Source organism: Rhinolophus sinicus, chromosome 3, assembly GCF_057876585.1.
Source record: "Rhinolophus sinicus isolate RSI-liver-muscle chromosome 3, RSI-T2T, whole genome shotgun sequence".
Taxonomy (NCBI): domain Eukaryota; kingdom Metazoa; phylum Chordata; class Mammalia; order Chiroptera; family Rhinolophidae; genus Rhinolophus; species Rhinolophus sinicus.
This window is the reverse complement of record NC_142503.1, coordinates 173564737-173587338: the sequence shown is the minus strand read 5'-3', so window position 1 is coordinate 173587338 and position 22602 is coordinate 173564737. Positions and strand designations below refer to the sequence as shown.

At 43.0% G+C, this 22602-nt stretch overlaps 1 protein-coding gene across 13 annotated transcripts in view; it reads right to left on the bottom strand.

Moving 5' to 3' along the window:
- The window catches only part of RAD51B (RAD51 paralog B), a 619726-nt gene that overhangs the window by 147656 nt on the left and 449468 nt on the right, over positions 1-22602 (bottom strand). For 8 of the 13 annotated variants that reach the window (XM_074327303.2, XM_074327309.2, XM_088797375.1 and 5 more), the window contains exon 9: positions 18649-18752. The exons of the other annotated variants lie outside the window; for them this stretch is intronic. In XM_074327303.2, coding sequence (XP_074183404.2) covers positions 18649-18752 — 104 coding nt within the window. The remainder of the gene's footprint in view (positions 1-18648; positions 18753-22602) is intronic. 13 annotated transcript variants of the gene reach the window in all.

Here is a 22602-nt window from a genome sequence, read left to right as displayed (position 1 = left end):
AATGCCTAGTTACAATTTAAGTTGAGTCAGCAATTAAGAACGCTAAGTATACTAATCCCAAGAATTTTATTGTTTTTGGCCCAGTGAGAGAGACTGAGGAGGTCGGGAAACAGGAAAGCCAACTGATTTTAAGTTATAATTGCAGCGTTGTACCTTAAACTTAGTGAATAATAAGGAACAAGAGCAACTCACAATTACTTAACCTCTTTGTGCCTTCCCTCATCTGTGAATTGAAGATAATAGTACCTACCTCCAAAGATGGGATCATTAAATGGATAACGACATGTGTAATGGTAAATGGTTAAGCATTTGATCAATGTTAGCTGTGCTTGTTACTGTTGTTAAGCACGACTGCACTGGGAACCAGTAAATTAGTGATTTTACTGGTCCTTGGACAAATAAGAGATCTTTTCCTTTTGAGAAAATGAATGTTGACGAGCTCTGGCCAAGCTCACATGTGCAGCTGAGAAGAGAACTCAGTAGTCGCTTCCCCTCACTTGTCCCTTTGTTGTAAGCCTTGTGGGCCAGCTCTTCTGCTTGCAAGCAGAGTGTGAATGTGGGATGACACCCTGTCGTTCTCGTTTGCTGCTGGCTTTGGGCTCCATAATGAGGGTCTCTGTCTACCTCTGGACCTCACAAACAGAGACTTGAGAGGAAAAATTTGCCAAAGTTCAATTGCATATCAAAGAAAACCACAGAGCCAGAGAGCTCCCTAAGGACCCACATAGCTGCTTTGTCTGCTGCCAAGCCATGGCCCTAATGCACGGATATGCCGGTAAGCCAAGAGCCAAAGCCACAAAGTTCCACCGGTTCATTTAGCCTTGGCATTTCAACGTACTCACGGATCTGTTATTTGGGTTGTTGTCTCATTGTTAAGGGGTAAAAACAGAAACATCTCCATCACCAGAAAACTGGTTTACTAAAATCACCACCACTACCCCAACCCCACCCCTACCGTGAGAACAGCTCCCCTGTCTTGTGTGACGAAACGCAGCAAATGCCAGCTTTTCCCCACTGGTGAACTATGAGCTCTTTGTGGGCATTCTTTCCCACAGGCTGACTTGGATGGGCCAATTTCTGCATCCCAGGGTAGGTGCAGCCCTGCAGCCAATGCCACCAGTGCTGAATGTGGGTATGGGATCCCTTTAGCTCAATCCCTGCTCCTCTAAAATGAAGCACTCTTGATTGTTTAATTTCTATTCCTATAGCTTTTCAAATCTTCCCTAACATCCTCCCTCACCTAAAATGTACAAACAAAAGGATTCCTAACTCCTTTCACCCATGGGATTTGCTTGTTTCTTCAAATGGTCCCCCAAATCCAGTGACTGTAACTTTTCTCCCTGGACAACATGATGCTTTGAATTCTAAAAATATCCCCAAATGGAAAGCCACAGGAAGGACGTACACAAGAAAACCTGCAGTTACAGATAGTAGCCTGTCATCTTTGGAGACTTTTATTTCATTTGAGTCAACAAATACATGTTAAGCACCTGCTCTGTGTTTAACATGTATTTGTTGACTCAAATGAAATAAACTTAACTTTTAGGAGGGAGTCTGCCCTGCTTCTATTGTAGCTGAACACCTAAAGTGACAGGGAAGAGGCGGCAGGTAACTGCACTTAAAACTATGTGCAGTGGGAACCCAGGGAACCACTTTTTCATGGTGGTTGAGAAGAATGTAAAGAAATGGTATCATCAAGGCCAGGCCGTGAAGGAAAAGTAGGATTTCTTCAAGTAAAGGGTATTCCAGGCAGGTCATACAGTACGAGCAAAGGAAGTGAGCCTGGAAAGTTCTAGGCATGACCACACACTACAAAGTCTTACTGGAAACATCGAAATTATGAGTAAAGAAAAGGTACCTAGTGTTAGTAATAGTTCTTATCTGTGAATTCTGTTTGCATGCTCAAAATGCATCTCTCACTAGAAAAGCTTTTATTATTTGACGCACACAGCTGTTTTCTGAAACAAATGTATGTTTTTAGACAGGAAAATTCAGTCCTTGAGAAGTGACTTATGCAAGGCCGGGCAAAGGTCAGGTGTCCTGAACTCTGCAAGTGGCCAGGCTGGAGGCAGACTTCAGAATTCCCGTTTTCTGCATTACCATCAGACCACCCTGCCATCTAATAAAACCAACCCCATGTCTTGGTTTTGAACATTTCAAAATGGAAAGAAATGTGACAGGTTAAAATCTCAGATTCCCTTGGCTTTTTGATTACTTGCAAATCCACATAAGGCTCACATATCACTCTCCTCTCATTTGTCAGCGTCTGAATTTGTTTGGTTGTCGTGTGAGTGATGAAAACTTAAAAGCTATGTTGATATGTACAGCATGTGGAAAACCACTCCCAGGTTCTTTCTGCCCTGGAAAGGCCGGAGGTACACGCACACATTCTTAGGTACCCAAACAGACCTATTTGTCCACTTGTGCACACACTCAACATCACTAGACACTCGTTTAAAAAAACACAGCGTACTGTGTGCTGACTTGATGGGAAGCCACGGGCTTAGTTCTCAGACACTGGCCAAGAAGAGATGGGATCCAACCCATCCCTAGACCACAGGAAAAATACTTTCAACCACAGAGCTGGCTGCAAAATATTCTTTTTGTAGGAAACAAAATGTTTCCAGCCCTGGGAGTTTTTTTTTTTTTGGTCCTTTCACTGTTATTGAATAGGAAAGGCAAATGCTTAAGCAAGAGGCCAAGTAAACATCTAAGGAAACCAAAACCAGGCTCCTCTGCTGGGAGAGTGGAACACAGGGTGAATGAGCAGCACACTGGATAAGCCCCAGGCCTCTGGAAGCTTTAGGGGCACAGCAACCCAGGTGATTCTTTCTGTGTTTATGACCCCAGTTTAATCCCACCCCAGTGCAGCTCCACTTATTAACTAAGTCGACTTGGACAAGTTACTTCACTTTTCTAAGTCTCAGTTCCCTAAGTATCAAGTGTGAATAATGATAGTATTGATATCAGAGGTTACTGTAAAGAACACATGAAACACAGGTAAACATTGCACAATGCCCAGCACACAGTAGGCACTCAAGAAATAGGCTTAGTTAAGGTAGGGTCAATAACTCTTAAAGGTCACTAGAGGACTATTTTCATAGACTATTAGGACCCAATGATTCCTTAGAGATTAATATTCTAGTCCCCACATTTTACAAATAAGGAAACAATCCTAGAGAGATGAAAAGGTATGACCAAATCATCCAGTCAGGAGGCCTGGAACTAAGACCCTGCAGACTGGATACAAAGAGTAAAGAGAGTTAAAATAATTCACATCACAGAGTACACTATGTGCTGTCAGTTGGCAATGGATGTTGGACTGTACTGTACCTAAGAATCGCCTGCGAAGTGTGTAAAAATGCAGATTTCTAGGCCCATTCCCGGGGCTGCTGATTTAGTCTGGGGAGGCCCCAGAATCTGAATTTTTTAACAAGCTCAGGAGGTGGATTCCAAGAGGGAGTCCTCTGACCACTGTCTAGAAACATTACAGGAGGAAGTCACCAGCCAAATAAATAACTGAGCAGAGTGCTATGGTTGTATCCTATGGTTCAGCACAAACAAACGACGTGACATGTCCTACCACAAATAATGACGCACATTCCCGCTGTACAAAATAGTAAGTGAAGTAGAGCACGACACTCTTCTTCTTCTAGATCATTAACTACTTTATGGAAGAGGAACTCATGACTCAGAGTCATTTGCCCAAGATGACACATTTAATTAGAGAAAAACCTAGAACTTCATTCTAAAATATCACTATCTTTTTCCCAACGGAGAATATTTTTCTAGGTACCTAGCGGTGAAGACAGTGGGCTTAGGTATGTATGCTATATGCCAGAATCCATCAATCAATTTTAATCCCTGAAAGAATGAAAAAAACCCACCCATTTCCAAACGGGAAAAATCCTCCCATGTTACTTCTGGGGCTACGATTCATTCCATCGGCTCCCTTGTAGGCCAATGGAAGCAACTTGATTAGAAGGAGTAACAGTGCCACACTGGGTTGGACGCTTCAGAGACACTGGAAATTGTATTCACATTGGTGCACACCACCTGCTTCCTTTTCATTAAAATCCTAATCTTCTAATACAAAACATATACCTGACCCCAAGGTCTATGAAGTTCCGTGCGTCATCAAATAACCACACACGCCGCCTAGTTCGTGGTTACTGTGTGAAAGAATTTGGGAACTTCCTAGACAAAGCCCAAATGAATCAATATCGGATTGGATTCAGAGGCATTCTCCAGTGGATGGAGTGTCCCTTGTTCCCTGTAGACAGAACATCTCTTAGCAATTTCTAGGGTTTTGCCCTCACAGGCTACAAATAATAATTACTTTCTACTTCTTGGTCCAATATTAATGGATCTGGGAAGGCACACAGGTATAGCTCTTCCACTTCTACTTTTCTTTGATAAATCTTTAAGACAACAATAATCTTTATCCCTCAACAGAGTCCCTTCTGAAAGTTGCTATGAAATATAGGCAACATAGCAAAGTGAAAGCCACGGTTTGTTTGAAGAAATCAATAATGTCTTCTCCAGTTGGATGATGCCTGTCCTCACAAGAATTTCAGAATGCTTCCAATTCATTAAGTCAGTAAGAATGGCCGTAGAAAAGATTTATGAGGATTTACATCAATCTTAACAACCATTATTATTGGCCAAAGAAGGGGATTATAGAATCAAAGGTGGAATCTGAATTAGAATCCAAATACATAGCTAACCACTTAACCATCCTTTCCCTCCTGGAGAGAATTCTGGCCTTTGGAGCTGCTGCTTTGCTCCATGTCATCAGTGCATTCAGAGAATGCCAACTTCTCTTCTACAAAGTGAACCCATTAAAGGATGGGAGCCTGCCATGCTTTCAACAAGGGAGGGGCAGGGTCCGGATACCCTGGAATATTTCAACACACTTCTTTTAGAGAGGTTCTGTTGGTTTCAAACTCCTAACCCCCACGAGGCATTATTTCCAGCCATTAAAATGTTTTCTGAGCTTAGATACATCTGGAAAGTTTTGGAAAATCCCACAGGAAGGAGACTGGGCCAAGAGAGCTCCTTTTCTCATGCCATTCAGGAAGCACTGCACAAAGTGTTTGCCCTCCAAGGCAGCCTAGCCCAGGAACCCAACTCTCAAGGCTGGAGAGTCATGGTAGACAGGGGAGCCCTTTGGGGAACAGGGTCAATGGAGAACACTTGGGGTCTTATATATTAACCATGTACTCACCAGAGAGCTTATGTAGATCCCATCAGTCAAGGCCCATCAGAAAAACAGGACTCACCCCAGGAAGTTTGAGAGAGAGAATTTAATGGTGGGAACTAGTTACAAATGTGTTGAAAGAGCTGAAAGGAAAAGAGAGGACAGTGAGGCAAACCAAAGATTAGTAACAGTCAGAGGCCACCGCCATCCCTAGGACTGGAGGAACAAAGGAAGAGGTGCTATTACTAGAGCCCAGAGGATGGAGCTTTCCAACTCCAGCTCTTTGTGGAGCTGAAACCACAAAGGGATCATGAAGGAGGAAATTCATGTTCTGCCTGAGACACTACTGGAAGCAGAGAGACGGAGGCAGAAAAACATGGCTTCTCCCACACTTCCGCCCTTCATCCTTTCTCCAGGGGCTCAAACTAAGCAGAATCAATGGAAAGGGAGCCACGGAAATGCAGATTGCTGGATTGCTGGGTCAGCTCCCTGTGGTACCAAGCAGAGCAGGGGAAAGGCAGGGAGTGGATCTAAGAGCAAAGAAGCAATTGACTGGCATGACCCACTAAGGCAGGGATTCCAGATTCCCAACTTGTAGATGGAAATCTTTAAGAAAATCTCGAAGCCTAAACTGGCAGTTCTCCAAATTAGCTACTGATACCTCACCCCTGGCCTTGGAGTTTGCCAGAATTCGCCAAAAAGGGAGACACAGCTATCTACTGGGGCCTCTCCTCTCAGAGCGCTTTAGTAAAGCTAGTTTGCATCTTTCCCTTGCCCCACCAGGGGATTCCAAACTTCATTTTTCACACATTCTGATGACCATTGTCTCTTTATAGAATCCAGGGTTCTAAAAGAAGAAAAACAGCACTGAGGGTTAAGAAGAGAATGAAGGGCTGGAAACAAGGGTTGGGAGTGGGTGAGGAGGAGAAAACTCTTGACTCAAGAGTCTGCGTAATTACAAGAAATCCCTTTTGATCTCCAAGCTAATTCCTGATGGCAGTCACTGGAGTCAGGGTGGGAGATGGAAGCAGCCACACTGTGACATCAGCAGGGAACTACAGGCATGTCCCGAGCAGGGCCAGCTCGTGTCCCCCTTCCAGGCTCGCTGGTCCTCCTGTGCCAGCCCGTTCAGTGAGTGATAACTCGATCCACTCACTCCCATCAGAAATGACTCCTCCTTCCAATCTCCTTCCAGATCCTTACCATCTCATATCTCTTCCTTTCTCTCCATCTCAATGGCCACTCTTTATTTTATTTATTTTATTTTGCATTCTATTGCAAATCCCTCCAACACTGTAGGGCAAATTCCTGCCTAAGAGCTGTAAAGTACAAATCTGGTGTCAGACCTCTGCTGAGAGTCTCTCAGTGGGGCTTCTGAGAGCCTTCAGGATCCAGTTTGATTTACGTTCCCTTTCCTTTCCTTGCTTTACCTTTATATACAGGCCCCGTTTCCCCTGTCCCCAACCATTGTGCAGATACCTACATACCCTCCTGAAGCACTAAAGAAGGACCATTTGTGGTTCCCACCTCAAAGACTTTGTTCATATAGCTTCCTCAGCCTCCTTCCCCATCTGCCTGGAAAATACTGATACACCCCTCAGGTCTTATCTCAAACATTCTGCCCTCCTCTGAGTCCTTCCCTGGCTATGCATTCCCTTCTGAGAGTTCTGACCATCCAACATTGATGTCCTTATTACCTGTCACAGCTCTCTCAGTAGCTTCTTATATGTATTTACATGTCTGTCTCCCTCTACGAAGTGTTCTCCCTCTGCTAGTATGGTTTTTCTGGGTAGAAAACGGGGCTTTATTGTATTTCATATTCCCAGAATTTGGCACACACGTCTACCCAGAAAAGATTTGAAAGTAGAAAGAGAGGAGGGAGAGAGGGAAGGATGGAATGAAAAGGGAGTGTCCAACACAAAGAATACTTAATGGTCTAGTCTAGATAAAAATAGAAGAGTTATAAGAGGATCCATGTCTATGGTTAGAGCACACACAAAGGACTATTATTAGAATTACAGTCTCTAGAAGATTTATTACTAAAGATTTTAAGCTGTAATGTATACCGTTTCTTAATTGAGGAAAAATATTAGATTTTTAGGAGATGAAAAAAGTGACCAAGATTTCACAGATGCTATGGTAGTCACTCAGCCAACTTGTCTCAGTGGGTTTGCTTTGAAAATACTTGGCCTTTGGACAAACAAAACATGTAATGAGACCCCCACCCCCATGCACAGGGGTCCTAGAGATGAATGAAACCTTTGGTAGAAATACTTGCTGTTTAACTGAAACTGAGATTATAGGCTGGTTCCTGAGAAGGACTGGCCTCCTCAAGCCAATGGGATCAAATGCCGACAGATTCTTAGCGGAACCAGTCACAGGGATCCTAGAGCAAAGTCTAAGTGAGAAAAGGGGGACAGGAGTATAGAAAGGTAAGGCTAGTGCCAAAGTGGAGTCACAAGGAGGAAATGCAGATTAGTCACAAAGAAGAGCCTAACATTCCAAATGCAGATCAGTATAGAACAGTGTGTCTGGAGAGAATACCGTATAAATAGCTACAAAGAAGAAAACAGCTTTGTATAAACATGGCTGTGAAGGGTTATAGACCACACTGGGTCTACTGAAACTGTTGTAACGACACGTAGAAGAGCACACACAACTGCCACAGTTTCCCATTTCACTCGTCATTGACTGAATCTTCACGTTAGGCTCTTCTTTGTGACTACTGGGATAATCCTTTCAGACAGGAACAGATAATTCAGACAGGATTTCAAGGGAAACCATAAAACTGATTACGCTGTGGGGAAAGTGAGTTTGCAAGGAAAACGTAAAGGGCTAGATGTCACTTATTTGTCCTCTTGTATCATCCACAAGGGAAGGGATGTCTTTACTGAGTGCACCACTGTACCTTCGGGCCCTGCCGGCGTTCACTGGAGGAGACCACGGACAGAGGGGCACAGTCTGACCCCACTGCAGGCAAGACTCCACAGACTCTCTGCTTTGACAGTAAGTGGCAGAGCACTGAAGCCGAACCCAGAACATGGAAAAGACGCTGCTGGCTGGAAAGACTAGAACTTGGAAGTGGAGAGAGGAAGGGCCAGGACCTCCCTTGAATGGATGGCAAGATTCAGAGGACCATCTCCTGTGGAGCTCATTCTTCCTCGAGAATATTCTGTTGCCACACCGAGTCATACCGTTACATAGGAAACAACTAAGGATTATGTAACAAAGATAGGAAAAAACTCTCTTAAGGCAATGGCTCATTCCACTCTTGAAGGGACCATTCTACCTGGTACTCAGTCATTGAAGGTGGCTGCACCACGGTGGTTGAATGCAGAAATCTTCTGCAGTTAACTCCAAGTAATGTGCACAAATAGTCTTACATTAACCTGGGACTCAATATAGGATAATGGTTAAAAACCCAGGGATCCAGGGATGGGGGTAATCCCCCATATGTGTATGGGGGGGGGGAGAAACCCCTAGAAGCCGTGTGATTCAGAGCAATTTTTTAAAGCTCTATAAACTGCAATGTACTCATCTTTAAAGTATACCTAGTAATACCTATTCCATAGGGTAGTTGTGAAGCTTGAACGAGAAACTGCCCACCAAGCACTTAACAGAGTAATTGGCACAAAGGAAACTCTTAATAAATTTTTGGGTAGACAGAGCAAAGCAATCAGAAAGCCAGGGCTGTGGGGGTTTTGGGTGATTTGAACTCAAGCCCTCCCAGATATACCAGGTGCCTCAGTTCTAACTTTTTAAGGTTTAAAACGATGTACCTCTTTCTGGGGGTTTGACACTCAGAATTCGGTTACGTAGCGCTGTGGATCCTCCTGCCAGCTCCATCTCTCACTGCTAATTCTGAGTCAAGGATTCAGGAGGTAGGCAGGGGGGTGCAGCCACTGTAGCTTGGCTCTCCAAAGGTGTTCTCATAATCACAGTGCCTTTGGTAACAATAAAACAAGGGTCCAAGACTCAAGCACACATGCTCTTTGTCCTAGATACCAGAACTCTGAAGATCCAAGCCAAGCCAAGAAGGGAAACTTTCAGAAAGAGACCCTCTGTGGAAAATCTCTGCTTCTAGCATTTGAACTTGAAGGCAGTTGCCAGGAGCCACTGCCTGATTTAAAAATCCAGGGAAGGTTACTGCGTGTAGAGACAGGGTGACAGGGTAAGGAAGGAATGAGAGTGTCAACTCTTCGGTAACTGAAAACTCCAAATTATTTAGAACAGCAAAAACCAGGAAAGCTCATGACTTATATTGCAGATGACAACCCCTCATGCACTGGATGATGTTTAGCATATCATAAAGTGTTATGGTAACATAATCAGACTTAACATAAATTCAAATCGAATGCTAGGCACATATTTGATTCATTTTCCCTTACACCTCCATCATGTTAATCCTTTGTCTGCTTCCCATCCCCCCACACCTAATTTCATAAGCTATTAAGATTGTAGAAGGGCCTGAAGCCCCACCCCAGCCATGGCCCCAATCAGGCTGAAACGTAAACCAGAGCTGTACCATGCTGTGACCTTCATGCCCGCAGTGGACCCCTGGAGGGACGCGGGGCCACAGGCCCTGGCAGCGCACCTCCTCAGGCAAGCATACTCTTCCCGCAACAGCAACCAGACTATGAATTATCGCAGCTGGATCTGCTTCAGCCACATGTGTGACAAGCTGTGCTTTTCAAATCACACACACACACAAGGCAAGGAGCGTTTCTGAATCCCAGTCACATGCCAGGATATTTCTAAGGCAAATAATGGCAAGAGCAAGAGAAGCAAGAAACAGCTCATCACCTCCTTCCTGATGTCCCTGTCCCAGAGTGGAAGGCGCTGTTCTAACAGGCCGTTCAGTGAGCTTTGGAGGTGAGCTAAATGACATTCTAGATCTAGCCATCCTTGGGGAAAAATCAAAGAGGAAGTTAACAAGAACCATTTACGGCAAGCCAAAAGAATCATCACTTAGTCAAGGCTTCATTTTCCGGCACCTCATTTTATTCTCATATTAAAAAAAAAAAAAAGCCTACATCTCACAGAACATGGGATAGCGAAAAGGACTTAGGTTCTGGAGTTATACAAACTTGGTTTCAACCATTGATACTCGTAATGAATACATGTTATTTAATCACTGAGCCCAGTTTCTCTATTTGTAAAAAGGGAGCTGATAAGATCCATGCTGATGGGTTGCTGTGGGGGTGAATGGAAATAATGCACTGAAAGGATCAAACATGAGGCCTGCAACCATGGGTACTCAATCAAAGCTAACTTCCTTCCATCCTTAGAAAATAAAGAGGGCTTAAGTTAGCATTGCCTGGAATACTGGCACTGAGCAACCATGCCCTGTGCTACCAAACTATGGGATTCGAAGATGGCAGGAAATGGGCCCCCACACAGGCTGCCTCCTACCTCATGCCTCCTTTCTTCTGTGTCCTACTCTGATGCAAAGACTCAAAAATATGATAACCACAAAGCCTCCTTCAGGCTGAGAAGACCAGACAAACAAGACTCGCAAACTCCAGTTCTTCCAAACTATCGAACACCTTTGGCCTATGAAGATAGGCAACAGGAAACTCAGGATTTCAGGGTGACTCTCTATGGGCACAAATGACCATTTGCAGGAGAGGGGCAGAGAAGTCAGCCCTGTTTGCAGGATGTTGTCTACAAGGAAAGTCATCTGCTTAGGAAGTCCATGTTCAGTGTGAAGTTCAACTTGGAAAAAGCCACTTATTTACACGTCTGGGCCCCAAAATTTAAAATGCTGACTTTTATCTGTAATTCATTGCTAAGTGGGTGAGACGGTGCCTTTTGCACATATTTTTCTGTAGAGTTCTGTAGAACCTTTTTATGAACCACTGAAAGTCACAGGGGATATATATACATATCACATCAGCTTCAAGCCCAGTAATTTGATTGGGCTTGGGGACTTTTTGGTCCAGAGTTTACCTACTAAAATTTAGCACAGTAAAATGAAAATACGCAGCAGATTTGGAATCAGGAGAATGTAACTCCAGTTCATTTCTATGACTTACTCGTTAGTTATGTGACCCTGAGTAGGTCGCTTCACCTCAATTGCTCACCCCGATCTGTAACATGAAGGGGCGAGATTGGAATGAGGGTGTGAGAACGACCCCTGCGAGAAGCACCGGAAGTGCTTGCCCTCGCGGAACAGCCCCTGGGGGCGGAGCCTAGGAAACTTCCTTGTTAACAAACACCTGTGATGCTTACTCACTGCCGTGGAGAATCACAGGATAAGATGATCTCACTGGATAAGATGATAAGGGCATCTCAGATGGGACACAGTCAGATCCTAAATACATTCGTTCTAGTGAAAGTGCTGGTTCAGTGGTAACTCAGTTCAGTTTATGTAGATATTGAATCCTCTCCTCTTTGCTTTTTCTAACCAAAGTTGTTGACCCATTTTCTTCTCACTCACAGCTAACCAACCAAGGCTAACATACAACATCCTGTCCAACCTTCATTCTCAAAAGAGCCAAATAAATTTCAGTGTCCTTGACTCTCAGGTCACTGCCTGCCCAAGAGATCTTGGAGCTGTTTCCTATGTTGCTTCCCAACTGAAAACACTTTTCTTCCCTAGTCCGACTCTGAGGTCTTCAGTTTGGTTCCAAAGTCCTGTGTCTCTTCTGCTTCCTGCAACAGCTGAGATTTCTCTAGAAATCTCTCGTCCACATATTTGCCCTGGTTTACTGAGTAAGTTAGAGCTGGGAAGGATCATTACGTAAGGAGATTTGGTACCAGACAGTGTGTAAAAATAAAAGTAGCCAGAGCTGGAGGACAATGATAGCGGTGACAAATATGTACAATGAGTGGCTCATTCAAGGGGAAGTCACCTAAACACTGTGACTGGACCTGTCATTCAGGTCCTGATGATGGTGAGAGACCATGATCCTCAAAGACAGAAATGAGGGCAGGGACTGTCTTCCATGAAAACAAATATTTTCAATTTACAGTAGCATTCCTTATGCACGGATGCATCTTCCCTCCTTTGTGGTGTTCAAGCCCCTTTTCCTTTTGGAGGTGGTGGTGACCCTTCATTTTACAACTCTACTAAATTAAAAAAAATGACCTCAACACCCTGTGGTGGTTCCCCTACCCTTGTTTTGTTTTGATTTCCATTTGAACTTGTATTGACTCCCACATGGCTCAGAATCTCCTAGGAAAAACTGACTGTCCCCTCCGCTGAGGTATATGGTCTATCACAGCGAAAGCATCTGAAAGGGAGACCCTCATCAAAAGCATGCAAGCAATGGTACTCGAGCATTTTTTAACTGGCAATTTCCAATGGAACCTCTTCAAGGGAAAGATTTTTTCTACTTGAACCCATGCAGAAGTGGTGAATGTTTGAGTGCACTGACTTTTTTCAAAGGGAGCCCCAGGGAGGGTTTTTTTTTTCCTTTTGTAGGTGGTAGGAAGATATTGATATTCTTATCTTGAATGCGGAGATAGAAACAGGAAGTGTGCCCTTGGGTATGTGTTGTTGTTCTTTCTCTGATGGAGCCTGTTTTTTCGCTCTGTGAGTCCCAGCGCACTGTATTCATTTGCTGTTACTGCATACTTTCAGGTAGGATTTCCTCATATTTTAATACATTTTCCTGGTGACCTGAAGAAAGTATCATTTTAAAAGTCACCCCTCTGAGTTCCCTTTTTATACATTTTCACGATCTGCTCAGTACCTGTTAGAGCACTTCTGATGGAAGAGTGTGGGCAGAGGGTTAGATTTCATACTTGAGCAGCTCTGAAAAGGGAGTGAACATTTATACCCAAGGCAATGTGCTTGGCCGGGATTCTCTGTTCCCTTTGCTATTTCTGCAGATATTTATGCTTAAAAAATAATTTATCCCACCCCTGCAGCACAGCCAAACCTCTCCCCTGGCTGGATCCAGTCACCAAAAAAAAAAAAAAAGAAAAGAAAGTCTCCTTCCCTACAAACAGCAGACGAACTGAGGAGGTAGAAAATAAGAGAACAAACATGACGACCTGGAACCATTTTACAAAGGGAAGAGGGTCTTGCTTTTTTGAAAGAGGTCAAACTAAGCCCGAATTCCTCCTTGGAGGAATCTGGGAGTAGGGAAATATATAACTAAGTATGATTTCCATTAGGTAAAACATCATGTGCAGTGTTTTTCTTTGGGTGAATCTGGATGTATACCTGACATTCTTGCCACAAATCCACCCTCCAGCTTATCTGGGAGAAAAGATTTATCGTCTTTTCTTTAGTTATTCAGTCCTCTGTTAAGACTTTCCAGCCACAGAGAGAACCTAGGACGTGTGGAAGATGACAACCAAGGCTGCTTCTCCTTCTCCAGAGCCAAGGCCCCAGGTGGCCTGTTCCCTGAGAGCAGCTGTACCCTCCCTCACTCTGCCTGGTCTGTGTTTAGGGCAGGGGCTTGCTTACACTAAGTAGTTCCAACTAGGATTTCAAAGAAAGCCTGGTCCCCAACCTCCCATAGCCCTCAGCAGGCTGGTTCTACAAAAAGGTACTCTTGTATTTAGTATTCTTATGGTGTTTCTATATAAGTATCCGCTTATAGTTGTCAAGCTTGGATGCTAACCTTTTTAACTGACAATTACTAATACTTCCAAGGAACTATCAAACTGCCAAACTCAGTTGCCATGGGGAAGAGTGATTCTAAATAAGCAGTGTGTCCTTCCTCCTCAGGACTGGGTTCGGGTGTGGACACAGGAGTTTGAAGTGTCAAACACTGTCCTTGCCTCTGAGCCTGCACAGGTAAGATTCAGTCCCAGCCATCTAGGGGCTCATACGGGGGTTCTCACAAGGGCAAGAACAGAGACACGTGGTAGGTGCAGCAGTGAGCACGGCTAAGGAAAGAGGGGCTGATTGAGTTGTCAGGAAGTCTTCGCAGTGATGGTGTCCGAGTTTTTTTAAATATAAAATGGACACTGCAAGAAGAATTTTATCAACAGAAAAGAAACACTGAATACTTCTAAGATGCGAAACAACCTGGGACTCAAGGCTAGGGATTCAAGTAAGCATCAGGAGCTTGAGTCATATCAATATGTCCTGTCAATAATTTATGTCTCTTATTAGTCTCTTCCCTCAAGTGTTCTGTAACATCAGGGTGCCTTCTAAGTAGAAGATGAAAATATTGTTATAAAGTGCATTTAAATAAACCTCCGGTATGAAAAAATCACCTCTTTCCAATTTGTTGAAATAAGGGAGTCATAATATTTATTTCATCAAGGGAGTGTGAAGCTTAGTTGGGATTAATTTACTTCGTTACTGCTTCTAGGGCACTTACAAATTTATAGAGTGCCATGTGTGGTTCGTAGGAACAGATTTCATGAGGAATTGATGAGACATAGTATGAAAATTTCATCTTTTTCTCAAGTAGAACCACCCTCACTCTAGCTTTTCCAGTCCCACATTCCAATGCACCTGGTTACCGTGAGAGTTTCCCACAGGAAGGCCTCAGCTGATCCATTTTGGATGCTGCAGCCGCCTCATTAATTGCCAAAGGATCTTCCTTTGCTGTAGGGCCCTCCATCTCCTCTAAGCACACTTGATTCATGATGCTTATACAACACATACTGTTTACATATTTATCTACTTGCCCAAGTACATTACCAACAACTACAGGCTATCACCTTACTCATATTTTGAATCTTTTACAAGCAGAGAAGAGGTGATTGATTAAATAAAGGTTTGTCAAATGAATGGGTGCACAAACCCTCTGCTCTTGTTACAAGGGAAAAAGCAACATGTGACCTCTCCTCCTGTTTTTCTTTCTTTGCTATTCACCCTCATCCGGACATCTGCCCTTTCCTTTTTCACTAACCTCGTCTGATCTATCTCAGGCAAAGGTTTTCAATGTCGGCAACACAGTAGAATCACTCGGGGAACTTTACAAATAAAATATACACCGATGCCTGGCCCCACAAGCAGAAATTTTGATTTAACTCATTGAGGTAGGGCCGTGGTGTTGGTATTTTGTAAATACTCCTGTGATGGGTCTGAAGGGCAGCCAGGCTTTAGAAATACTGATTCAAGTGATACTCAAGTCCCAGCTTCTCCTGAAAAGACTAATGTGCCCTGATGAGTCTACCTTCCTCTGGAGTCAAAGCAGTTGCTGTTTTAACCACTTATTAGATAACAAATCAAATACTGCTTTGGGATAGTATCTCAGTATTACTTTTTTCTTTAATTCCTGCACATTATTTTCATTACTCATGAGTGTTTATGTATGTACGCATGTGTATGTGTATTATATATCTCAATCATCTCTCATACTAGACCAGAAGAAAGTTGAAGGCAGGAACTGTGTCATGTACTTCTTTGCATCACCATGCCATGCACATGGTGGAACAAATTATACTTTTAGTTATATGAAAAGAAACAATTTAAAAAATCAAAATACTCCAAAACAAACAAATAAACAAAAAAACCTGGTAGAAGACATTTAAATTCTACTCTAAGGACATGTCTGGTAAGTATAAAAATGTTGCAGGAAAGGGTGGGGCTGGATTGAAGCGGAGTAGGAATAGACTATAAAAACGTCAAATAGAAAAAAAGCTAAATTAGTCCAAAAGAAAATGCTTCCCAGCTTCTTAAGAGAGTTTTTACAAATACTGAAGCCGAATAAACAAGAGAATTAACTTGGCTTGTGCCCTGATAAGAAGATTTCTTTCTTGGTTATATAATTTTACAATGTTTGCGTGGTGTAAAGAAAAGAATCAGTCAGGGAGGACTCTTTCCCTTGGAACACACAATTCAGCTCTTGGGTCAACTGGCTCGCAGATCTGCTCAGCTTGACCTGACCCCCTGGGATCTCAGGCTAAGCCTCACATTCAAGAGCGCCAGTGTAGAGCTCAAAGTCATAGAAACGGGATAACACATAATCTTCATTCCATAACCTTGATCCCTTGGTGTAATGGCCTCTGCTTGCACATTGGGTAAAAAAATAAAGGGGAAAAAAATCTACACCTGGTATCTTCTCCTAGTGGCTGGTTTTCCATAGGTCTGTCTACTCTGGAATGATCCAGGTGTAGTTTCCTACTAATTGGTGCTACAAAGAAGTGTTATTCAGAGCCATTACCTTAAAAGATAGCTTTAAAGTATTGTTTTGTGCACATATCCCAGGAAATGTTTCTCTTCATATGGCTTCTCTACTTTGTCATGAAGTAAGACCACAGGAAAGTCTCAAGGAATCACTAAGCACGCTCTTTCGGTAAGACAAGATCAGGTCATCAGATAGAGACATGTTTTCTCTGTCAAGCTTTACCCTAGTTATTAGGCCACAAATTTAACAACTGGTCTCAAAAGACACATTTCTATAGATGAAACACATGTTCTTTTGCCTGGGTTGGCCATTTTACAGCTGTTCATATTTTACTTTAATTTCTCATTATTGTTTGAAAACATGATTCAGAAGCATTTAACTCTGCTCTTGATTGATTAGTAATGATATTAACAAGTTGTCCTTTATAGATTAAGGTAACACCACTGACCCACCTAATAGGATATGAGTTGATAGACTATTACTGATCCATCCCCACTTTGCTCCTGGTCCTTCTCAGGACCAGTGGCCTGCATTTGCCCTTATGAGCCAAGAACTACGAGCCACCAAAATCCTCCAGTTACCAAAGAGACATAAAATAATAGCATTTGTCCTGCCAGCCATTTTCCATTGGCACTAACAAAATGGAAATGACTGGTTAATTTATTCACACAAACAGAAAAGAAAAATATGGCACTAACTTCTCTATATATTAATAAATGCTAACTAAAATCAGTAAAACCGGAAGCCTGGAATCCATGATACCGTATATTACTGACTGAATCACAAAATCAGTGTGTGCAATCTAAAATCTCAAACAGACAAACTACAAGTTTTCAAGGAGTGGGTTTAAGGATCCATGAAAATGACTGAATCAACACAGATTCATAAGGAATTTTGCCTCCTCAATTAAGAATTCAAGTAGTTGCTTGACAATCCCTAAAGATACGTCCGTTAGCTGCAAACAGGATTTAGTTAACAAAATTTATAACCTAGGGTACAAACCAAAGGTCATTAGGTTCTACAGGAATATTTTTGGATGTGTTCCACTGAAAAGAGAGGTAATGAATTCAGAACCCAGGATACCTGAATCATCAGGGAAAAGGTATCACTGAGGTAATTAGCACGCCAGGGCCTGAAAATTCAAGAATGTTCCCCGAAATGAAAACAAGCAGCTCCATCTTCCCCGAACATGGCTGACTCAATCATCAAGCTGGAATGTTATTTACACAGTCCCAAGCAAACCAAGAAGAATCCTCTGGTCTGTAACCAAGAGCACTTGGAAAGTTATGTCTGGAACAGGCAAAGGTTCATGTCTCTTTCTGATGATTCCTGACTCCCTGAAAAACAGCCAATTTACCTAATGCAGGTAAAGGGGAACAATTCCTTTTCTACCACCTCCTCCAGAAAGGACCACCTTCCAGCCCCGGGATCTCAGACTAAGCCTCACATTCAAGAGCGCCGGTGTAGAGCTCGAAGTCATAGAAACGGGACATGCCATGCCTCTTTAATTAATAACTTGGATTTGTTGTATTTAGCAAAATGGGCAAATCTGGGATCTGAATTCTGCCCCATCCAACAACTCAGAATAATCACCCTGCCTTCCTCGTCCTCCTGCTTGTAGGAGAGGTTGTGATGAAACCTGGTCCACACAGAGGATAAAGTTGAAGTTAGATATCAGGAAAAATAAATTTCCTAATTAGAAAATATCTTACCAAAGAGGTCAGACTGTGGTGGTCCTTTCTTTAGGTGTGAAGGGAAGATGAAGAAAGGGGTAGAAATTAACCTTTCTAAATGGAAGGGCGGAAATTCTCATTTGAGGCCAGGATAGAAACCATTATTGGGAGCTCTGAGAAAGTCATCCACCTTTTGGAAGTCTCACCAGCATTATCCAGTACTTTAGGCTACTGGCTTATGAGTTAAAGCAAAAGTACCCAGAATCTGGGGAATAGTTTATTCACTTGGCAAGGTCTGTATGGCCTAAGGTTTTCAAATCTTAAGAAAAAGATTAATCTTAAGAAAAAGCACTATCACCATTTAATTTGTACATGAATTATCTGGAGCTCAACAGATGATCAGCTAAGTGAAATGATCCTTCACCCTTTATAGATGGAGGATTTGAGATCCCTGGGTGTGGACCTTGGTCACTTATATGCTATTGGCAAACATCAGGAAGTGCTAACTCTCTAGGGCCTATTCTTATAATTTGTACTTTGTGTAACTTGTCTTCCCACTTCATTTTAACTGCTGTTGGGGCAGGCAGGGATGCTGGTTTCTTTCCCTAGACCCTGCCAGGGCTGGCCCAGGACAGACAACATGGCCAATGCTTTCAGAAGGTGAACACTCAGCTTGTCAGGTACGACTTGTTCTCTGACCTTGAACATCACAGAACATTGTCAAAGTGCTCACCTGTCTTCTCTCTGAACCAAGGTACTGGAAAATCAGCCGAGTATTCACACTGTGGCTCCAGGTGTTTCCTAGTGCAGCTGTCACACAGCTGGATACAGAAGTACCTGAAATGAAGCAGTGCAAAACTATGATGATGGATGCCCTTTCTTGTGATGGGATTTCACGTATACAAAAGTCCAGTCATTGCTCATTGCTCAGAGAGTACTCAGGGGCTCATTACCACGGAAGGTGATAAATGAGAGAAGCAGAGGGGTTAAGGAATATTAGCCTAAAAATGAGTTTCTTTCAGCCTTAGTGAAAGTGACCAGCATGGGGCTAAAAGGTAAGAGAGTTACATATCAGTAAGATGTTGCATTGCAAGGCAGCTAGGGACCATGGCTAATAATAAGTCAAGCCACTCAGCATCTATGGGAGAAAGGCATAATACTACTATATAGAATAAGAGCTGGTTATGAAATAGTCTTAGTTTAATAAACTTGTAAGACTTTTTTAGCTTGATAAGATTTTTAACTCTCTTTTTCTTGTCAATATAGAAATGGTGGCATATACATAGAAAATTCCTTTGCCCTTCCAACCCCTGTGCACACACACCCAGAAGAGGAATGTGGAAGATCTCACCATTTCATATCTCTGTATTTCACATCCTTATCCCAAGAGAAACATTCTTTTGCCTTCTAAGACTTTCCTGTAAGGGGAGGATCTGAAGGAAACTATCTGAGTTTCTGGTTTGCTCCATGTTGCACTTCAGCTACTATCTTACATCTCCAGAGCTTCACTGATGCCTCTTGACATCCCCAGGAGGAAACCATTCTGCTCTCCTCCTCTTCTTCCTGCTTAGGGGCCGCCTAACAAGTTCCACCATTGAGTAGCCGGCCTTCGCTATCATATGTAGCACATGCTGAGATCTCCTCTGAACTCCGGTGCCCACTTTGGGCCTGAGCCGTGGGAGCAATCCTAGTCTTGGGGGGCATAGCGGGACATTTTAGTCTGCCTTGTATCTTGAAGATGCCATCTACCTTCAATGAGGAGATAAAGTATACAGAGGTTGAAGTCTGCTAAATTAGTTGAGATAAAATGAGGCCTTGAGTTTCTCATTTGTTGCCTACTCACTACATCATCTGATTTTCACCCATCAGTGTGGAGCTGTCATTGGTCTTCTTTTCTAAGCCAGACATCTTTGAGGGCGGTCTACCAACTTTGAGTGACTTTAAGGTCCTGAGCCCAAATACTACAACAGATGAATGTGGTTTAGTGGTTCTGTCCTGGAAGTGATTTCGTTGACCATGTTCAAGTGGGAGGGCTACCGGCATCTAGAGGGGTGAGACCAGGCATGCTGCTAAACATCCTGTAATGCACAGGGCAGCCCCCACAACAAAGAATGATCTGCCCCCAACTATAACAGTGCTGAGATTGAGAACCCCTGGGTTGGACAACACCAACCATATATTTTTTTCTGGTTCAGGCAGGTACAGGAATGAATTAGATGGAAAATAACAACTGGGCCTCAACAAGCCTGGGGATTTCAGACCAAAGGAAAATTCAGCATAGGAGAGAATAAAATTCGGGGTAACCTTGGCTCATCATGCACACAATTCAAAACATCCACAAATTAATGTGAAAACCAATAATCCAGACTGTGCTGATCTGATCACATCACTCCCTGACGTAAAATCTTTTGGCAGTCCTCTGTACCTGAGGATGACATACTAACTCCTGAAAGAATCCATTCTGGGCACTTGGTCATCTGTGCCTGTATCCCTCTCTGGCCCCATTGCTCTAAGCTCTCATTAGATGGTCTCCTGTAACTTCCTGACTTCGCGGTCCTCAACCTCCCTGACCTCTTGTCAGCAGCTGATAAGCTTTCCCCTCCTTTGGCATCCACTATACTGGCCTCTTCTGCTTCTCCTTGTACCACGTTGATTGCTTTACTTTCTCTGTTTTTCTTCTCCCTCTATTGTTAGTGAGTCCACGTCAGGGAGCTGGCCATGACCACAATTTTTCCTAATACCCAAGTGCCTTCGGTGGCCAGGAAACACCTTAATAAAGAGGCCAGGTGTTTGCATTTTAACATGTAGACGTCTTTACTACCACAAAGAGATGTACACTATTCCATTTTTCTTAAAGAAAGAAAAATCTAAGTCTGCCTTTTACTTTCCCCTTCTTGATAGAGACACATTAACAGAGAAATGTTTTCTGCTATAAGAAAACCAATACTACAAGGCAAGAGCAGAGAATTTTCCTTTTTTTTTCTTTTTTGGTATTTTTATAAAACAGTTTTATTGAGATAATTCACACATACAGCCCACCCATTTAAAGGGTACAGTTAAATGGTTTTTACCATATTCGGAGTTGTTCAAACATGATCACAATGTGCTTTACAATATTTCATCGCCCTAAGAGGAAGCCCCATACCCTTTAGTCGTGAGCCTCTAGCCCAGGGGTGTCCAAACTTTTTTCAGTGTTTTTCACCAAGGGCCATATGCGGTAAAATACACAAACAGCCGGGCCACTCACTCTAGGTGAAGTACGTATTGCCTCACCTGGTTTATTTAAGTAAACTAAATATATTTTTGGAATTTGCTGTGGGCCAATTAACAATGGATCATGGGCCGCAGTTGGCCCGTGGCCCGCAGTTTTGACACCCCTGCTCTAGCCCTTCTTTTCTGCCCCCAGCCCTAGGCAACCATTAATCCTCTTTTTGTTTAATCTTAAGTGTTAGGAGAGGATGGACAGTAGTGGAGACTGTAGTGAATTAGGATTTACCCAGGATCTCAAAAGGGAAACCCCCGTCCAGCTCCAGCTATCGTTATCATGTGGCAACACGAGTTCATAGTTAGCTGCATCTTTTGATTTTTAAAAGAGAAGCCAGAAATCAATATTTGAAGTACAATCTCCTGATTTTAAAATGTTGGTTAAATCTTTTTAATTTTTAAAAACACACAAGCACGCTAATGAGACAGATTCTGACCTATTCCCACCCAGCTTGCAATGTCTGTTCAATATGGCATGGCCTCACTGTTGACATGGATGACACCCCCCCGTGGATGACTCCTCAGCCTTTGTTGGAACCGGACTCATCTCAGCACCTCTCTTCCATTTTGAACCACAAGAAATTATTAATTATGCAAGCCTGACATGATGAATTTTAGCACCACAAATTCAGTATCTTCAATTCAAGCTCCTGTCTTCCCATGTAGACTCACTCGTCTTTCTTTGTCCCTTTCATGGGCCTTTCAGTTAATCTGGTTTGAAACCTCAGTTCCACTTAAAAATTTCTCCTTTTTCCATGCTCCTCACTTCCAATAAATCGTGAAGTCCTATTGATTTAACTGTAAAATCTCACCTACATCCATTCCCTACCCTCCATTCTTCCTCCCCCAACCTTACATCAGACCCACGTTAGCTTTCACCTGAGGATGACGGCTACAACTTTCTACCTGATCTCCATGCTGTCAGTTTCTCCCTACTAAAGCCTGTCCTCTGTTCTACCACCCAATTAACTTCCCCAAGCACACACCTAAGCATATCACCCTACCATTTGTGATCAGCACGCTCAAAAGCTTTCAGTGGCCCCCAAGTGCCTTGGAAGAGTTCTAAATTCCTCAGATTGGCATTCGAGGCTCTTCCAGCCTGTGCCCAACCTGTCTTTCCACACTTCTTCCCTCCATTCCACTTCATGTAGATTTTGCTCCAATTTAATCACTTCTTCCCCATGTCCCCTCCACACCACGAAGACCTCTATGTCCACACGTTATCTTCAATACCACTTCCTACGTGCCACTTCCTTGATCATCACAGAAATAATGTTTTCCTCCTCTAAAGCCCCGTAATACTTTCACTCTCTCAAGTGATTGCCATTTTCTCTCCTGTGGTGTATTACTGGTGTGCTTTTCTTATCACCCCTAATATATATTTTAAGACGGCCAAATCCATGTCTGATTCATGCTAATGTAT